The sequence below is a fragment of the Lissotriton helveticus genome, chromosome 11, assembly GCF_964261635.1.
Source record: "Lissotriton helveticus chromosome 11, aLisHel1.1, whole genome shotgun sequence".
NCBI classification, from domain to species: domain Eukaryota; kingdom Metazoa; phylum Chordata; class Amphibia; order Caudata; family Salamandridae; genus Lissotriton; species Lissotriton helveticus.
Window position 1 is genome coordinate 231,168,523 of NC_136072.1, and position 16,517 is coordinate 231,185,039.

At 42.5% G+C, this 16,517-nt stretch overlaps 1 protein-coding gene across 1 annotated transcript in view; it reads left to right on the forward strand.

Annotated features, from left to right (window-relative positions):
• LOC144792757 (mast cell carboxypeptidase A-like) overlaps window positions 1–16,517 on the forward strand; it is a 308,710-nt gene that overhangs the window by 85,931 nt on the left and 206,262 nt on the right. Inside the window, exon 7 of the mRNA XM_078667938.1 lies at window positions 2,752–2,862. Within this exon, the coding sequence (XP_078524064.1) occupies window positions 2,752–2,862 (111 nt within the window). The remainder of the gene's footprint in view (window positions 1–2,751; window positions 2,863–16,517) is intronic.

Genomic DNA, 16,517 nt, shown 5'->3' on the forward strand with positions numbered 1-16,517 from the left:
CTATTCCGATATATGTGTGAGTTCCCTCTCCCCCTTCCTGCTCAGGAAGGCTATCAGAATGCATATGAATGCAGATGAATCCTCTGTCACACCCAACATTCCTGTGTTTGTGGCTGTCTAAAGAAAATGTACAAAGTGTTGGTGTCACCCAGCCCAGATGTGTATTTGAGACAGGTTACAAGCACACATAACAGTAAGAGCAGAGAAATGCTCACTTTCTAAAAGTAGGTATACAACAGGGGGGATGATTCAGTTAAGGAGGTCAGAGGCTGGAATCTGTAACGGAATATTTTATCAACAACAATGCCTCTAACACCATCGATAACACTCTTTCTTTTTACCACAATAGTCCCTTTTATTGACTTTGGGCTTTTAAGCAAATCATTTTTCCATTATTATATATTTTTATGTATTGGTATTCACCTTCATTTCAAGAGATTTTCTATTCAACTCTCCTTGTTTTGTGTTATACATCACAGAAAAAATTACTTGAATTTACATACAACATCTATATACACAAAACATTTACTAAACACCATATATACATTTCCAATTATGACATGATTTCATTCCAGACAAGTTGAAAGAACCTCATACTATATCTTCATACACATGATCAATAATTGATTATATCAAAGGGAGTTATTCTTTTCCTCTCTGTCCTACTTTTAATATCAAAACTGTCTAACTAGGGTCAAATCTTTTTTATCCCTCAGTTGTGTCTATTTTATAGGTCCTCTATAGGGTCGAGGGTCTATTTTTTTCGCAATTATGCTCCGCGGGGAAATTAATCCTTTCCACTCTTTGTTCCCATGAGGGGAATCTGAAGTGCATAAAGTCCTTCGAACCACTATTTTTTGCCAACGCGTTTCGACCTTCTCGTATTTGGAGCCTCACAGACGATCACAGATGCCCCGACACCCGGAAGTGAATGCGGACTGAATGCTGACTGAAGGAAAAGCACAACATTGAAACTATAACTGGAAAAGGCATCGCTTCCTGAAATTAAAAAAGAAAAATGAAAAAGAAAAAAAAACAGCAGAAAGATCTAGAACTGGGATGACCTAACTGCCCACATTGGACGTAGAAGATAAAAGGGTGTACAATGATGTCCTACTCAATAAGTACTCAGCCCTGAGGAAGACCGCACATGAAAAGAACACCTGGTCCAAATACGAGAAGGTCGAAACGCGTTGGCAAAAAATAGTGGTTCGAAGGACTTTATGCACTTCAGATTCCCCTCATGGGAACAAAGAGTGGAAAGGATTAATTTCCCCACGGAGCATAATTGCGAAAAAAATAGACCCTCGACCCTATAGAGGACCTATAAAATAGACACAACTTAGGGATAAAGAAAGATTTGACCCCAGTTAGACAGTTTTGATATTAAAAGTAGGACAGAGAGGAGAAGAATAACTCCCTTTGATATAATCAAGTATTGATCATGTGTATGAAGATATAGTATGAGGTTCTTTCAACTTGTCTGGAATTAAATCATGTCATAATTGGAAATGTATATATGGTGTTTAGTAAATGTTTTGTGTATATAGATGTTGTATGTAAATTCAAGTAATTTCTTTATGTGATGTATGACACAAAACAAGGAGAGTTGAATAGAAAATTTCTTGAAATTAAGGTGAATACCAATACATAAAAAGATATAATAATGGAAAAATTATTTGCTTAAAAGCCCAAAGTCAATAAAAGGGACTATTGTGGTAAAAAGAAAGAGTGTTATCGATGGTGTCAGAGGCATTGTTGTTGATAAAATATCACTTTCTAAAAGTGACATTTCTAAAATAGTAATGTCAAATCCGGCTTTACCAATTAAGAGGATCTATCACGAACATTCAAATGCTATCAAACATGATGCTGCTACTCCTTTTAATCTTATGTTATGTTATGTTAAACAATTCATAGAGCTCTTGTATACCCTAGGGTGTCTTAGTGCTAGCAAACAGCTTGAGCACACTATTATTAAAAAGGCCATGTTTTCAAATACTTTCTGAAGTCAAGCAAGGAGTGGGCAGTCCTGGTATGAGGTGAAAGCAGATTCCAAGTTTTGTTAGCCCCTATAAAAAAACAGTTCCCACCTCATTTCACCTTTTTGAATCTAATGAGCACAGCTTTCTTTGCTCCCAGTGATCAACGATTTCTGCTGGCTTTGTACAATTTGAAAGCTTGTCTCAGGAATTAAGGGTCAATATCATGCAAGGCCTCATCGAGCCGAACACATAGGTAGTGTTGGATTACGGCCCTGAGCATAACTGGCACAGATATTGGTTCCTTTCTGGGGTGGATTGTCCCTGCAGCTTACAACTTGGGAGTGTTTGGAATAGATATTCAGCGTATCTATATATAAAAGAGGAGGAGGAAGGCAAAAAGGTTGAGGTTATCCTTCAGAGAGGGCAATTTTCCAGCAGATAGTTGCTCAGAATGGCCCACCATTGCACACGAAGTAATTATAGAACCCTCAGGTATTCACATTAACTTGGTGTACCATTTTTTCTCTGGATTAAGGCCAACCTAGGATGATGGCCTGTATTGTAGAATCTGTGTTATGTACCAGGTCTGCTTCTGTCCTTAGAGTTGTGTTGTACATCTAATGATCAGTGCTTATCTTATTAGCCCAACAAAATATAGCACACGAGTTCCCTTTATGGGAGATAAATACAGCGTTCTTGATTAATTGAAATTTGGTTAGCTTACCTGCATTTAAATGAAAATAACATTTTGTTTGGTGTTTTTCAGGCCACAGGAAAATATGGAAAGGACAAAACCATGACCAATCTTTTGAACGAAATGGCTTTTTATGTTCTTCCTGTACTGAACATTGATGGCTATGTATACACATGGATTGAGGTAATGTATACAGTCCTGCTTAAAACATTCACACATTGTTATATTTAACTTCACCTCTAAACATGTTTTGAACTCTATTACAACAACTTTTCTGACGTTGTTGTTGAAAATGGTCGGTACAGCCACTAGGATGGTTATAAAATGATGGAACCGAGAGTCTCCTATTAAGTATTTTCGCTGATACTTTGGATATTCAGTTTTGATACCCTGTCGAGAGATGTCAATTCGTTTATGGTTAGTAAATTCTATAACAGTAAGAATTTACAAATTACACCCAAGCACATTTTAAGTGTCAACCAAAACAGAAATTGTTTAACACCTTATGTGCATCCATTCAAATTTCTTTGACATGCCAAATGATAACATTTTTTGATATTTTGCAATTCCCAGAATGCATCTTCTAGCATCTGCAAAATTAAATCCAACTCACTGCAGCAACTGATTACTAAGCCCAAAAAAATGCTTTTTGCATCTAATTTTTTTTTTAAGTAACCTTGATTTTATTTATTTGTTATAGCTAAAAAGCAAAAACGTGCCCAATTGCAGGTGCAGCAGTTGTTTCTTCAGGGGCCATTGTCTCACTGTGGCTCTTCTGGTCTCTATTACACCTAGACTATCACGTGATTCCCTGTATTGCTGTCCTTGTTCTTGGCAAAGACGTCCCCTATTTTGTTGATGGTTTGGTACACCTCGCTCTAGGAGGACTGACCAATATAGGGGCGTTCATTGCAGTGGTAGTGACTGCAGTCTTGATGATAACAGTGGCGATGGGTGCTGTGGTGGTGGCAGTTGTCAGGCAGTGGTGGTGGTGGTGCAATTCTGCTGGTTGCAATTGGGCTTCCTGGTGCATTCACAACAAGTCTAGGTCATTGATAGTGGAGGGACCCTCATCTCCATCTTAGTATTCATGTAGGAGACACCAACAAAGGGTTATGCTGATAAGTGTGTGCCACATGTATGCAAACCTCCTTATCTGGATCCTTTCTTATTTATCTGGCCCAACCCCCGTAGGAAATATATCATTAATGCCCTATCAATTTAATTCAATTCAATTCAATTTAAAAAAATGCTTTATTCGGTATGTATGAATACAACCATATAGCAACAAACCAAAATAATATAGCATATACATCATTAAATTACATCATACTCTAATTTCAAATACTAACAATACTATATAAAATAGTCATTCTACAGCACATGTGCAAATAAGCATATTAAAGTGCTTGTTGGTGCATTCACCTAATAGTAATACATGTGCAAGCTGGCAATAATAAAGTGCATTTAGTATGTGCTATTATATAGTGCAGTATGAGGTTCACGTTTCCGGCACATGTGCAAATAGGCAAAGTCAAAGTGCATGTTGGTACAACATCTAATAATGCATGTGCAAACTAGCAAATATAAAGTGCATATAAGTCTAAGCCATATGTTGAGTTCCTACAGTTATTGATTTCCGTGCAAAGATACATTTTAAAATATATGTAGCCACATAAAAACATATATCTGGGCTCTCTAAGTTAAACATCAATTGCATCACTATTTTAGTGCTGCGCGTATTATATTTTAAAAAGATGGGTTTCAGATAAAACTTTCTATAAAAAATATAACATTTGCAAAACAGCATAAAATGACAGCTACTCTGCTTAGATATACCGTCACAGGGGCATAAGCATGTTCCAGGTTTCTTAACTAATGGGAATGCCACTAAGTGGTGCACAATTCCTAATCGTAACCATGGCAATACAAAACGATGAGAGCTTGGTGAGGTATGATTGAAAACCTTCATTGGTGCTATGTTCTAAATAAGAGATAAACGTGCTTTGTTTTACATATTTGGTCATTCTGGTACTTCTTGTGTGTCTCAGGAAAGTGACTTTAAGTTCCTTTTTTGAAAGTCCTAACCCCCGCTACAGGTTCACCAAAAATATCACAATCATAAAGTGTCTTATACCAAGGTTGAATGTGACATAACCATGGTATATTTGAGCGGTGATCGAGCTTTAAACAGTCATTTATCACATCCTGAGTGAATTTTGTTTCTTCTTTAGACCAGATTGATCGCCAAAGTACCAGTGGGCGTAGGGCAATTAAGTCCTTAGCGTAATTTAGTCCCACTTCCCTCTGTGTTAGCTCGTTTGAGGCCGCAGCCGGAACACAAAGCAATCGTTTCAGGAAGGCATTCTCCTCATACTGAATTTGGTTGCCACTCTGGTCATGATATCCCCATATTCCTGCCCCATACAGGACTGATGTTATGCACCTTGAGTTGTATATGGACACCATCTCTCTAATTCTTCGACCCCCTAATTTTGCTGCGAATCTAAAAACACCATTAATATTCCTTACCATTTTAAAACGGACACTCTCTTGTTCGTTAGCCCACCTTCCATCTCCTGAGAATGTGATACCCAGATAACAAAATTTCTTTACGGTTTCTAATTTCTCCCCGTCTAGGTAGAAGGTCCTGCTCTTTCTTGACTTCCTACCACAAGACATGGTAAAAGTTTTTCCTTCATTAATAATTAACTTTCTAATTTCAATGAAAGTGTGAAACTTATCGATTAGGCATTGCAGGCCATTTTGGGTCCGGGATAGGAGAACCGCGTCATCCGCGTATAATAGGATTGGAATAGGGTTACCATTTATAATAGGGGCATCTGCTTGGATTGTTCTTAGGGTTTGGTCTATCTGATTTACAAAAAAGGAAAATAAAAGTGGGGCGAGACCACATCCTTGTCGAATGCCTCTATTAACACTAAACAAGGGTGTACATTCTCCAGCGGATCCAAATCTAACTTTGCTTGACAGGCCTTCATATAATCTGGCAAGGAAATGGATAATTTCAGTCGGGGCACCCATTTCTAGCAGGACTGGCCATAGGAGCGAGTGTTCCACCAGATCAAATGCCGAACTTAAGTCAGCAAAACACAAGAATAGATTACCCTCTTTGGCTCTTGTGTATTTGCTGAGTTAAGTTCCAGGTTCACGCACTGCTCCATTGTGCCAATCCGCTTTCTAAACCCGTACTGCACTGGGGATAAGATGTTTTTTTCCTCGACCCAGGTTTCCAATCTCTCTAAAAGGACTCGACTGAGGATTTTGATTGACGAGTCCAAAAGAGAGATGGGACGGTAGTTACGTGCCTCAGACCTAGAACCTTTCTTGTAAAGAGGTACGATAATGGACTGTCCCCATGTTGGTGGAAGCCTATCTTCTATAGCAGCATTAAAATATTGTGTCAATATTGGTGCCCAAAGAGTCATTTCATGTTTATAAAAGTCCATAGGCACCCCGTCTGGACCTGGGGCTTTACCCCCTTTACTATTTCTTATTGCCTCGGTAACCTCAGTTAAGGTCACAGATAGCTGCATTTTTTGCCGTTTACAACTAGGCGCTATATCTGCGGTTAAAATTGACCCATCTAATTTAGAATCAGAGTTAAAAATCCCAGTAAAATGGGCAATCCAGGCGCGACAACTCACATGGGAGGTAATCTCGAGGATTTTATTTTTATCGTTCTTTAGAAGTGGGCTATTTACAGTTTCCCAGAATAACTTGTGATTTTTAGTTTCTACAGCCATATCCAAATTAAACCAGGCCTCATTTTGAAGTTCTTTTTTCCTGGTTGCCAGAGAAGTCTTGTAATTGTGGCGTTCCTCTTTAATTTTTGCTATGTCTCTGGGCTTGGCATCAAGAGCTAATTTTAATTTGTTTAGTGACTGGGCACAATGTTTGTCAAACCACACCACTTGAATTTTCCTCATCTTTCGATTCCTAACTGTAAGTGAGTCATCAATCGCTTTAGTTATTTTTATCAAATTAGCGATGAAGTTACCTGGAGTCACTTTGGGTGCCAAACAGTAGCTTATTTCCCCTCTACATTTTGAGAGTACGTCCATCATGAATTGGGCAGGGTTAATTCTAATCCACTTAATTCTCATACCGTTTGATCTTTCGGCTGTGATCCCTTGGACCTGTCTCCCGTATGCATTAGTTTTTGGCCCCCAGCCAGATAATACCAGCGATATGCTGTTGTGATCGCTCACTGGTTGCTCAGCTACCCATAGATTGGAGTAGACTGTTGCTTTGGACACCAGGATATGATCGATGTTAGAGTGGGCGTCCCTCCCTCTAAATGACGGGCACTCTTCGTTGTCTTGTTCTTTTTACAGTCTAGCAGCTCGAGGTCTAATTTGGCTACTAGATTGTTCAGGGTGCTTCCATAATTAGTGTGCGGGAAATGGTTGTAAACAGTGCTGCCTCCGCTGTGATACTCCCCTCGATGACCACAAATCCCCTTCAATGTATGACAGCACGCTTGGATATTGAAGTCTCCTGCCCAAATTATTACTGGGGGATCACTTGATAATTCTAATACTCCCTCTATTGCCCGCTCTATATCTGGTACAATCATGCCCCGATTGGCTCCAATAATGTTGTTATAAAAATGTACTATAACTAAGTCCCTACCCTTGCCATGTACTAAACGCAAGATCGATGCGTACGGGGCCACCTCCACATAACCGCTCAGTAAGAGTAGTTGATACCAGGGTCAGTAATCCACCTTTTGCTCTTCCTGCTAATGAAGCCATTGCATCCGTACTATATGTTGTGTACCCCTCGACTTGTAATTGGGCTCCATGCCACGTCTCCTGGAGACAGATTATATCATATCCATGTGTAATAAAACTGTTCCAGAAGGGCGTGGTAATTTTAGCAGCAATTCCCGCTATATTCCAAGTGATGACCGTGAGGCCTTCGGCACTGTTATCAAGTGTGGTGTCATAAGGTACCACCGGTTCAGGTCTCAGTAGTTTATCGTCCGGAGTTAAATCTGAAACAAGGATTACGTCTCGCTAGGCTGTTTTGTCAATTATACACTGATCTTTGCTTACTAGCCTTGCTACTGCTCTGTTTATACCTTGCAACCCTTGATTAAATTCAAGCATTCCCTTGGATACAATTGCTTCCGTCAATCATTCTCATCTAGGGAACCAAACGCTTGGAATCTGTTATAAGTCGGAATTGCAAAATTGGCCCATGGATTGTAGAGTGAGGTGGGGTCATAAACTACGTTATGGTGGTTAAGATGGGGAGCTCTATGTTGGTCAGCAACCTGAACTGTGGCATAATTTCCTGACTGGCCCCTATAGAAATAGTGTAAAGGGAGCAGGGTTGAATTATATTCCTGGTTAGACGGTACGGGTGCATTTAGAATGGAGTCTCTGGCCCAGTCAGGGGTCCTAAAATGTATGACTATACAGTCCCCGTCTATCTCCTTTTTGCTGGGTCCCATCCATCCTACTCTTTGTGTTGAGATGATCTGATTTGCCCCAAGCATTGGGAACCCGCAGTTTTGAGCTAGCCAATGCAGTGTTTTATTCTTAAGGGTTTGTTGGTTTTCGAGTTGAGTGTGCTTAAGCTTTGGAACATTGGCGAGTATAGCTACGTACGCACTGCTTTCCGGTGGCAAATTTATCACAGCAGGTATGATGTTGTTGATGTTCCGGGCAGATACTGCCCTGTCCATCCTGTTGGGTACTAAGCTCCCTTTACCCCTTTGCCCCGCTGCTGATTTCTGCCCTACTGTTGTATTGGGAGTATTTATAGGTAATTTTTTCGGGGCAGTAGTAGCAATGCAATTGCAATAGGACTGGCCGCGCTCATTTTGCTTCTGGTCAAGATGTTGTTAGGTTTATCTTTAGGGGCATTAATTGTGGGCTGCTTAATCTGTGTGCTAAGTTGTTCTAGCAGATCTAAATTGGCTATACCCAGCTTTTCTAGGTTATCTACCTTATCCGTTAATGTCCTCAATCTTTCTGCCAGTGGTAAAGTGTGGGATTTTACCAAATGCTCTAGCTGTAATATGAGGTCCTCCATACTAATAGAGGGTGAGACCTGTTGGGCAGTACCATGATTTCCATTTGGTTGTAAATTACTGCTCTGCTGTAATATGTTTCCCCTCCCTGCTTGTGTCAAGGTAGTTTGAACTAGTCTCTTCTTTTTTCTTCTATATATCCTCCCATGTTTGTTTACAGTTACCAATTTCCTGCTGGTTGCTAGTTTATATTTGGACCGGCCAGGTACATGGTCACTTACACTATGTGATGGACTCGTGTTGACTATCTCATCTGTTAGGTTGGTGTCATTATTATCACAGTCATCTAACTCCGTTCTAGCGTTTAACACATCAATCACTGTAGGGGGAGAGGTCTCAGTTGACTGTAAATTAGGTGTCACTGACAGCCTTCTTTCCCGGGCAGTAAACACAGTAGGTGGTGACTGTTGTCATACATCATCATAATTAGGACCATTACCCGGTAAATCCGCATAAGAGTGTAGTAGAATTGAATCCTGTGACATAGCTGTTATTATATATGTATTTGCAGGTGCATTAGCTCTCTGTGTAGGATGAGATATCAAACACATACTAGGTGGTAGTGATAAGCGTCTTTCAGTATTTTCTATAGCAGTGACAACCACCACAATAGTTTGTTGTAACATTTTGTCAATAGCAGTTAAAGTTGGAAGTGGGGTTGTTGCCTGGGCTAGTTTCCTTGTCGTAGATCGGGTAGACATTGGTGGCTTTTTGACCATGATTCCACTTGGGTGACTTAATGGGTCTATATTGGGCTGTAAACAACTCACACACAGTTCAGCAAGAATGTTGTATTGCTTTACCTTGCACGATATCCCACTACAGACTCAAGGGACATGGCACAGACCAGGCTCCTCAGGCCTCTTAGGGCCTAAGAGGGCCCGCCCTATCATAGCCTTAACCCTGGTGGTCCTCCCATCCAATTACTGTTTTCTCTCATCAGAATTAGGAATGGTGTGACCTTATCTTAAAGGCAGTTTCAACCAATGTCCAGGTCGTTTTCTTGATGTCTGGTGTGTGGTGTCAAACCATTTTTTAGAAAGTTTTCTTACCGGGCATTTCAGCAGATGATGTCTAGAACTATGGTGGACCTGATTATGAGTCTGGAGGTCTTGTGACCGCCAGACGTGCGGTGGTGCAGGAGTGGGGGTCCATCATTTTGCAGAGTACGACTTGCAAAGTCATATCAACAGTGGACTGCCTGCTGCACCAAGGAACAGTTGTTCCCTGGTAGTGGCACAGGAGTGCTACAACGCATTATACTGAACAGGGACTGCACAGTCCCACTCATCATATTTTAAGTCCTTCCATCGCCGACCTATTCATGGCAGAGCCCCGCCATCAAAAAGCTGGTGGTGCAGTAACAAAGGGGGCCCTTGAAGAACCTCATATCCCCCACGCCATGTGGATCCATTCAGGGGGCACAACATGTGCCCCTCTGTCTCCATTCCCCCCCAGTTCCAGCACAGCATGGACGTCACCATCCATGCCGCGTTGGAACATTTTGGCCATTCCCATTGCGGTGCATGTTTTCAAGGCACCCCCATGGGAATGACCAAAGAACCGCAAACTGTAATAGGAGTTGCACATTTTCAACTCGTAATACAGTCTGCAGTCCTTGTGTGGCTTTGTGGCAGCAGAGGCAGCGGAGGCGGCATTGTGCCGGTGCTGCTTCAACAAAGTCGCAATCAGGCCGCATGTGGGTGCCTGCAGCCGGGTCAAGCACTTTTGGAGAGGGCAATAGTTGTTAAAACATACCCAAACACTGTTAGTAGTAAATTTGAAAGTTAGTGTCCCCTAACTCCACCTCTCTGTCTGCTCCCACTGTTCTACTACTGTATTTTCCTTCACCTCTCCCTCCCACTATCAATTCCACCATTTGCCCTTCCCTTCTCTCCTACGGATACCTTATTTTCCTGGAAGTTTGATCCACTGCTCACCTCTCTCTACTTCTGCTACCACTATTTCCTCTCTCTTTGCTGCCAATGTGCTTCTTGCTCTCTGATCCTTCCCCTGTCCTCCGGTACATAACTTACCTCTCTCCCCATCTACTTTCATATTCCACCTCTACCACTCCACTTTTCCCTGCCTGCTCAACCTTTTGACCCTTCCCCTGATGACCTCGAATCAAATTAAGAGGAACCAGACCAAATATGGGCTAGCTTGCAACCTGTCTATACCTTACCCCCACCCAGTGCCCATGGCATTGAGGATGGATCTGTGGTAGGCACATTTAATTTCATGACAGTGTTACATTGATAATTTCTCTTATTAATCTTTTTGAGTAGCCCTCCCTCTTCATCCAATTTTAAGTTAAGAACAAAAAATATTTAGATTTCTTAGAAATCAGAAACACAAAACCACTTTATTTCTATAACATTTTAATATTAAACCACATTCACCCATGCACTGTTTTTGTGTGCGCTTTGCCATCAGAATGTGTTATTTCTTGCCGAACCATGATATTTCCCTTCAATCTATTCCAATAATATATTTAAAGTTTCTTAACTACATGACTCAGACCTTAGAAACTGAGTAGTAGCACCTAAAAATCACACGTGAAATTTTAGTGGAGCTTAGTGTTGGAAACATGAAAGGATAAATTTATTTTCTCAACACCACATATCTCTAAAACCATTTTCTGTACAACCATCAGAGTCAAAGAAGACACAATAATAATTGTGAACAGGTGAGTTAGTGCTGTCTCTTCCGCATATCTCTTACTGCCCAGCATGAAATCAGGTTTACCACTGTCCAGGTAACTTAGGAATCTAAACATATATGAAGCAAAGAACACAAGAAAAAAATAATCAATCACTTCCTCTACTGCTTGCCCAAGTCCCACATTTACTCACATTGGATTCATTGATCCACATCACCTCACTTAATGGTTATAAAGATTGAATTTGCTTAGTCATAATGATGACTAAATGACCGACAACTTTGTTGGCTGATCTAGGTGCATCAAATGTGAAAGGACAGGTTCATATTGTCGCAATTGCTGTTATTATTGAAAAAGTCAATGTTTATGTATGCCATGATACATTTGTATATAAGAACAACATTACAGCACTACTGTCAAATTTACCCGACATGACCTCTCCATTATCCCAGATTCAAACATACTTGGTCAAGCATGCTTTGTGACCTAGGCCTGAGGTTACTGATTGACAGGTCACAGGTGCAGTGGCATATAGCCGGCAGACAAACATGCAAATAGGAAACTCAGATGAATCCCACAGATGGGCACAGCAACACCACAATGGTCCAGGGAGATTTGCCCCATTAAAGCACACATGGCCGGAGGGGTGCACACGTTCCCAAAACACCATAAAGTTAGATGTCACACGCATTTAGGAACACTCAGCCAATCAGAACACAGCACACAGAGTACACAGAGTGGTCAAGCGTTTCTCATCCTGGACATCTGGATATGTTAAGCACTGGCCCTCATTGTGGCCACGCAAGTTTGAGGCCCATCTGCATTTGTTATTAGGTGGGAATATTTATGACCCCAAAACTAGGCTCACATTCCTTTACCAAAAAGACTCTTCAAATTGTTTTATGATGCTCCAAGAAATGTATGTAATGTTACTCAGATCGATTGTACTTTGAGATGATCCTCAGACTCTGCCTCTGTAACTGTTCTGCTGGCCTAAAAGTTTAATTAAACCAACTGGTACTGTTTGTCAAAAGCCTCTTGTCTTTTGTTTTTTAAAGGTAAGTTCATATTTGATTAACATTACCATGCAAAGACATTATCCAACAAGTGCATGTCAGCAAATGTACAAACATAGAGTAGATCCTATTCCAATTCATATTTGTTAAACCATTCTCACTGAAAAAGGAGATTAATGTAAGGTTAGACAATTATCTCTTTAACTCATCCTCTAATAATATACTTGGGATACGCAGCTGTGTGCCCAGTTGTCCATTAAAGGATTGGATCAAGTTATTAAGAATACAAGTTAGGGGAGGAGCCAAGCTCGTGACCGCAATGGCCGCTCTGTAGCTCGGCTCAGTCAGCCTTCCTGCCCAACACGCAAATCCTGACAAATAGCCTGCCCCGAGACGACACACTCGGGAAGAAACGGAAACGTGAAGCAACGCTCGTACTCACCATTTGGCCTGGGGGCTCCTGCGTGCTGTGGATCCGAAGCTGTGCTCCTGCTTGGTCCAGGGCCTTCGCGGTGTGGAGACCGGAGACTTGCCTGCGTGGACAGGCGGGGTGGCGATGTCGGCGGCGGCCCCCGGCGGGAGAGAGGGCCGACTGTGAGAGGCCGTTGTGCGATTGTTCCGGTGGATACTGACCGGGCCCAGTCCAGCGGCCGGGAGGCCCTGTGGTGAGGCATGGCGCGCCGTGGATGGGGGAAGACCGTGCAGGGGGACGCCCCCGTTGCTGCCTCGCCCGGCCATCTTGAAGCCCTGCGCCCGGAGTCGGCTTGCGATGCCCGCGGGTGGTGGCGCAGGCGGACCCCCCGAATTTGGTGGCGCGTCTTTCTGCACCAAGATTGCCATTCTTGGGGCCTGCATGGGCTCCAGGGGTGTTCTCGCTTAAGAACCTGCTCCGGGAGTTGCGGAGAGTGGTGCCGCGGCTGAACCCGCAAAATGGCGGCCGACGCCCTGGGACACGGATTTCCTCAGAGCGGCGGACTTGTGTGGCTGGAGTGCGCAGGGGCCTGGTCATGTGAGCGTGAGTCCACGATTGGTGATGTCCTTGATGCCCTGCAGTCCCTGCATGCGGCCTTGGCTCCCGGTGCCCCTGTGAAAGGTATACGGTCCGCCGCCGTCTTTGATGGACCGTTCTTCATGGATGCGTATAGACTTCGTGGTGGCGCTGCTTCATCCCCCTCGATCGCTGCGAGGATTGCTACCGCTGTGCATCGACAAGACTGCAAGCCTGCGGCCCGAATCCCCTGGCAGTTGTGAGTGTGGAGTGCGAGAACGTGGGCTCCGTGTTCGGGCCCGATCCTGCTCGAGTGTTCGAGGAGCGTTGTGGACTGCTGCTCCGATCTACTTTGCTGAGGTCATGCTGTTATACTGCGAGGGAGCCTCTGCTTTCTTATACGGCGAGACTGAACTCCTGTTTTTTGCTGATCTTGGTGTCATCGTTGAGAGTTTCGGACTGCAGAGAAAGATTCTTGTTTTGTTGCTGGTTGCCGGGGCCCCCTGGTCCACACCCTTGCCTTGTTTTGTTCCGATCGAGTAGCCTCTCCATCGTGAACTGTTTGCTTCCCACTGCTATATCATGTGTGGTAGTGATGACTAGGAAAGGCCAGGGGTGAGCCAAACTGAACCCTGAGGACTACCGGTGAACAGATTGTGATGAGGCAGACCCCCACTCATGATAATATGGACGATCCCTTTGAGAGTTTATGATACCTGAGATTGTGTCGATCTCGTTCAGACGCTGAATAATTGTGTGGGCGGGCGGGGGGCTGGGGCCGAACGACTCGATTGATGGTCTCCTTCTCCCCCCCTTTTTTGATTTCTTTCCCCCCCCCTTTTTTTTTCTTTTTGCCTCTTTATTCCTCTCTCTCTCCTTGACTTCTCTATATTTCGAGTTCTGATTTAGGGCGACAGGCACGCTGCTGGGGGGGTAGGCCGTAGCCTTCTGCAGGGGTGCAGGGTGGGGTGGGTGGGTTGGGGCTTCTCCTCTGTTTTCTTTCCTTAGTTCTATGGCTCTTTTGTATCCCTTTATCGGAGCGCCGCGTCTGTGCTTGTCTTCCATGGTACGATTGAGGGTGGGAACTGGAAGTGTGTTGTTCTTCTTCTTACGGTTTTGCCACATTGCTATTACGACTCACATGCCCACCTTGCTGGCGATATCCTTACTTTCTTTGAGTGCTTATTGCTGTGGGGCGCCTGCATCGGCGCGGCGTTCTCTCCTTCTTGCTTTTATTACTTCTCCCCTTTCCTACCTCCCTTCTCCCCTCTTTTTCTTCTTTAGGTTAGTATAGCGGATGATTATATTCACTGTTGCTAATCCGGTTCCTCCGTTCTGTCTAAAACATGTAACTGGGTGATAGGTAGACAAGAGACGAGCCACGGTGGGTACTGTTCTGGTATATGGCGTACATATCCTGATTGATGTAAGCTGTTGCTGATGGTTATCCATATTGATGCCCTTATGTTTTGCTGTGTGCTTCGTGGCCCGCTATGGGAACTCGGATATCCATACACTGCAATTGATCCTGCTATACTCCTTATTATAAAATTAACCTTCTTTGATCCTGCTCGATGGCCGTATTTAACCTTTCCAGACTGAACTGATTGCTTTTATATTGTTGGCTGATCCCGGGGAGCATCCCTCCGGAGTCATTGACCTCTCTTACTGTGTCGTGGCCGGCCTGATTGGTTGTAGGCCCGTATTTGTATATTCCTTACTGCATAATAAAGGTTTTCAAAAAGAAAGAAAAAAAAAAAAAGAATACAAGTTAATTCGGCTCATGTTAAAAATGAGTCTTGCTGTTGATGGTGATCCTCATCTTGCAGAAGCCATCCAAGGTGAAGGAAATGATCATGTCTGTCATCTTCTCCCTAAGCAAGAGGATCACCTAGCTCTTTTTCACTTTCACATTGTCATAACTTATTTGAGAGCTCAATTTGCAACCTTGGGAATGGCATCTGAAACTACCGTTGTAATTTTTGTGGTATGAGTTTAGAATTTTGGAAACGGAGCAGGCTAAATTGAAGGATCTCATGAATCTTGTATGGCTTCTTTTTCTAACATGAGAATTGTTACATAATCCAGATTTCAAAGTCTCTTGCAACTGCATTTACAGTACATTCAAAATCCATATATTAAAAAAAATACTAGAATTTATTCCAGTCTTACATTTTACTAATGGTCCAGAATTATCATGCTGCCCCTTCCATTCATTTCTCCTAATTAGTCATCTCTTTATTTTCTTCACATAAGTTAATCTAGGTTGGATCATTGTGTTTCAAATGCGAAGCACATTGTTCCCCAATATTCCACCCCTTGAATCTGTGCCCCTTAAAGATGGTTTCTTGAAGACCTTTATTATGCCAGCCAGTGCTTCATGAATCAATTCCATGTTTGTTTTCATACTCTGAATGATCACAAACTAATACAAGGCAACCCCTGTCTGGAGGTAGCTCCTCTGTGCACAGCTTGAGGAACCCGTTGGTTCGTATTCCCATCAACAGTTCGAGTAAAGGAGTTGAAATCAGCATGGTTCAATTCAATTTATTTTAGACCATTCTCTTCATGATCAAAATTTTTCTTTGTTTCATCAAGATGCTTCAATACATTGTCTTCAATGTATCAATCAGCATAACTTATTTCCCAATGCATTTCGGGCAAAAATTGCGCCCTTTGTCAGGGGATAGTTCTACGAGTAAAGAAAGTATATATATATCAAAATCGATATGTTGTTTTTATACTGAGTCTCTATCTGAGATAGTGTTAAGACATCCAAAACACTGTGTGGTTAATAATGCATACACGGTGCTCGAAACAGTTTCGAGCTAGAACTATCCCCTGACGAAGGGCGCAATTTTCTCCAGAAATGCATTGGGAAATAAGTTATGGTGATTGATGCATTGAAGAAAATGTATTGAAGCATCTTGATGAAACAAAGAAACATTTTGATCATGAAGAGAATGGTCTAAAATAAATTGAATTGAACAATACTGATTTCAACTCCTTTACTCAAATTGTTGATGGGGATACGAACCAATGGGTTCCTCAAGCTGTGCACAGAGGAGCTACCTCCAGACAGGGGTTGCCTTGTATTAGTTTGTGATA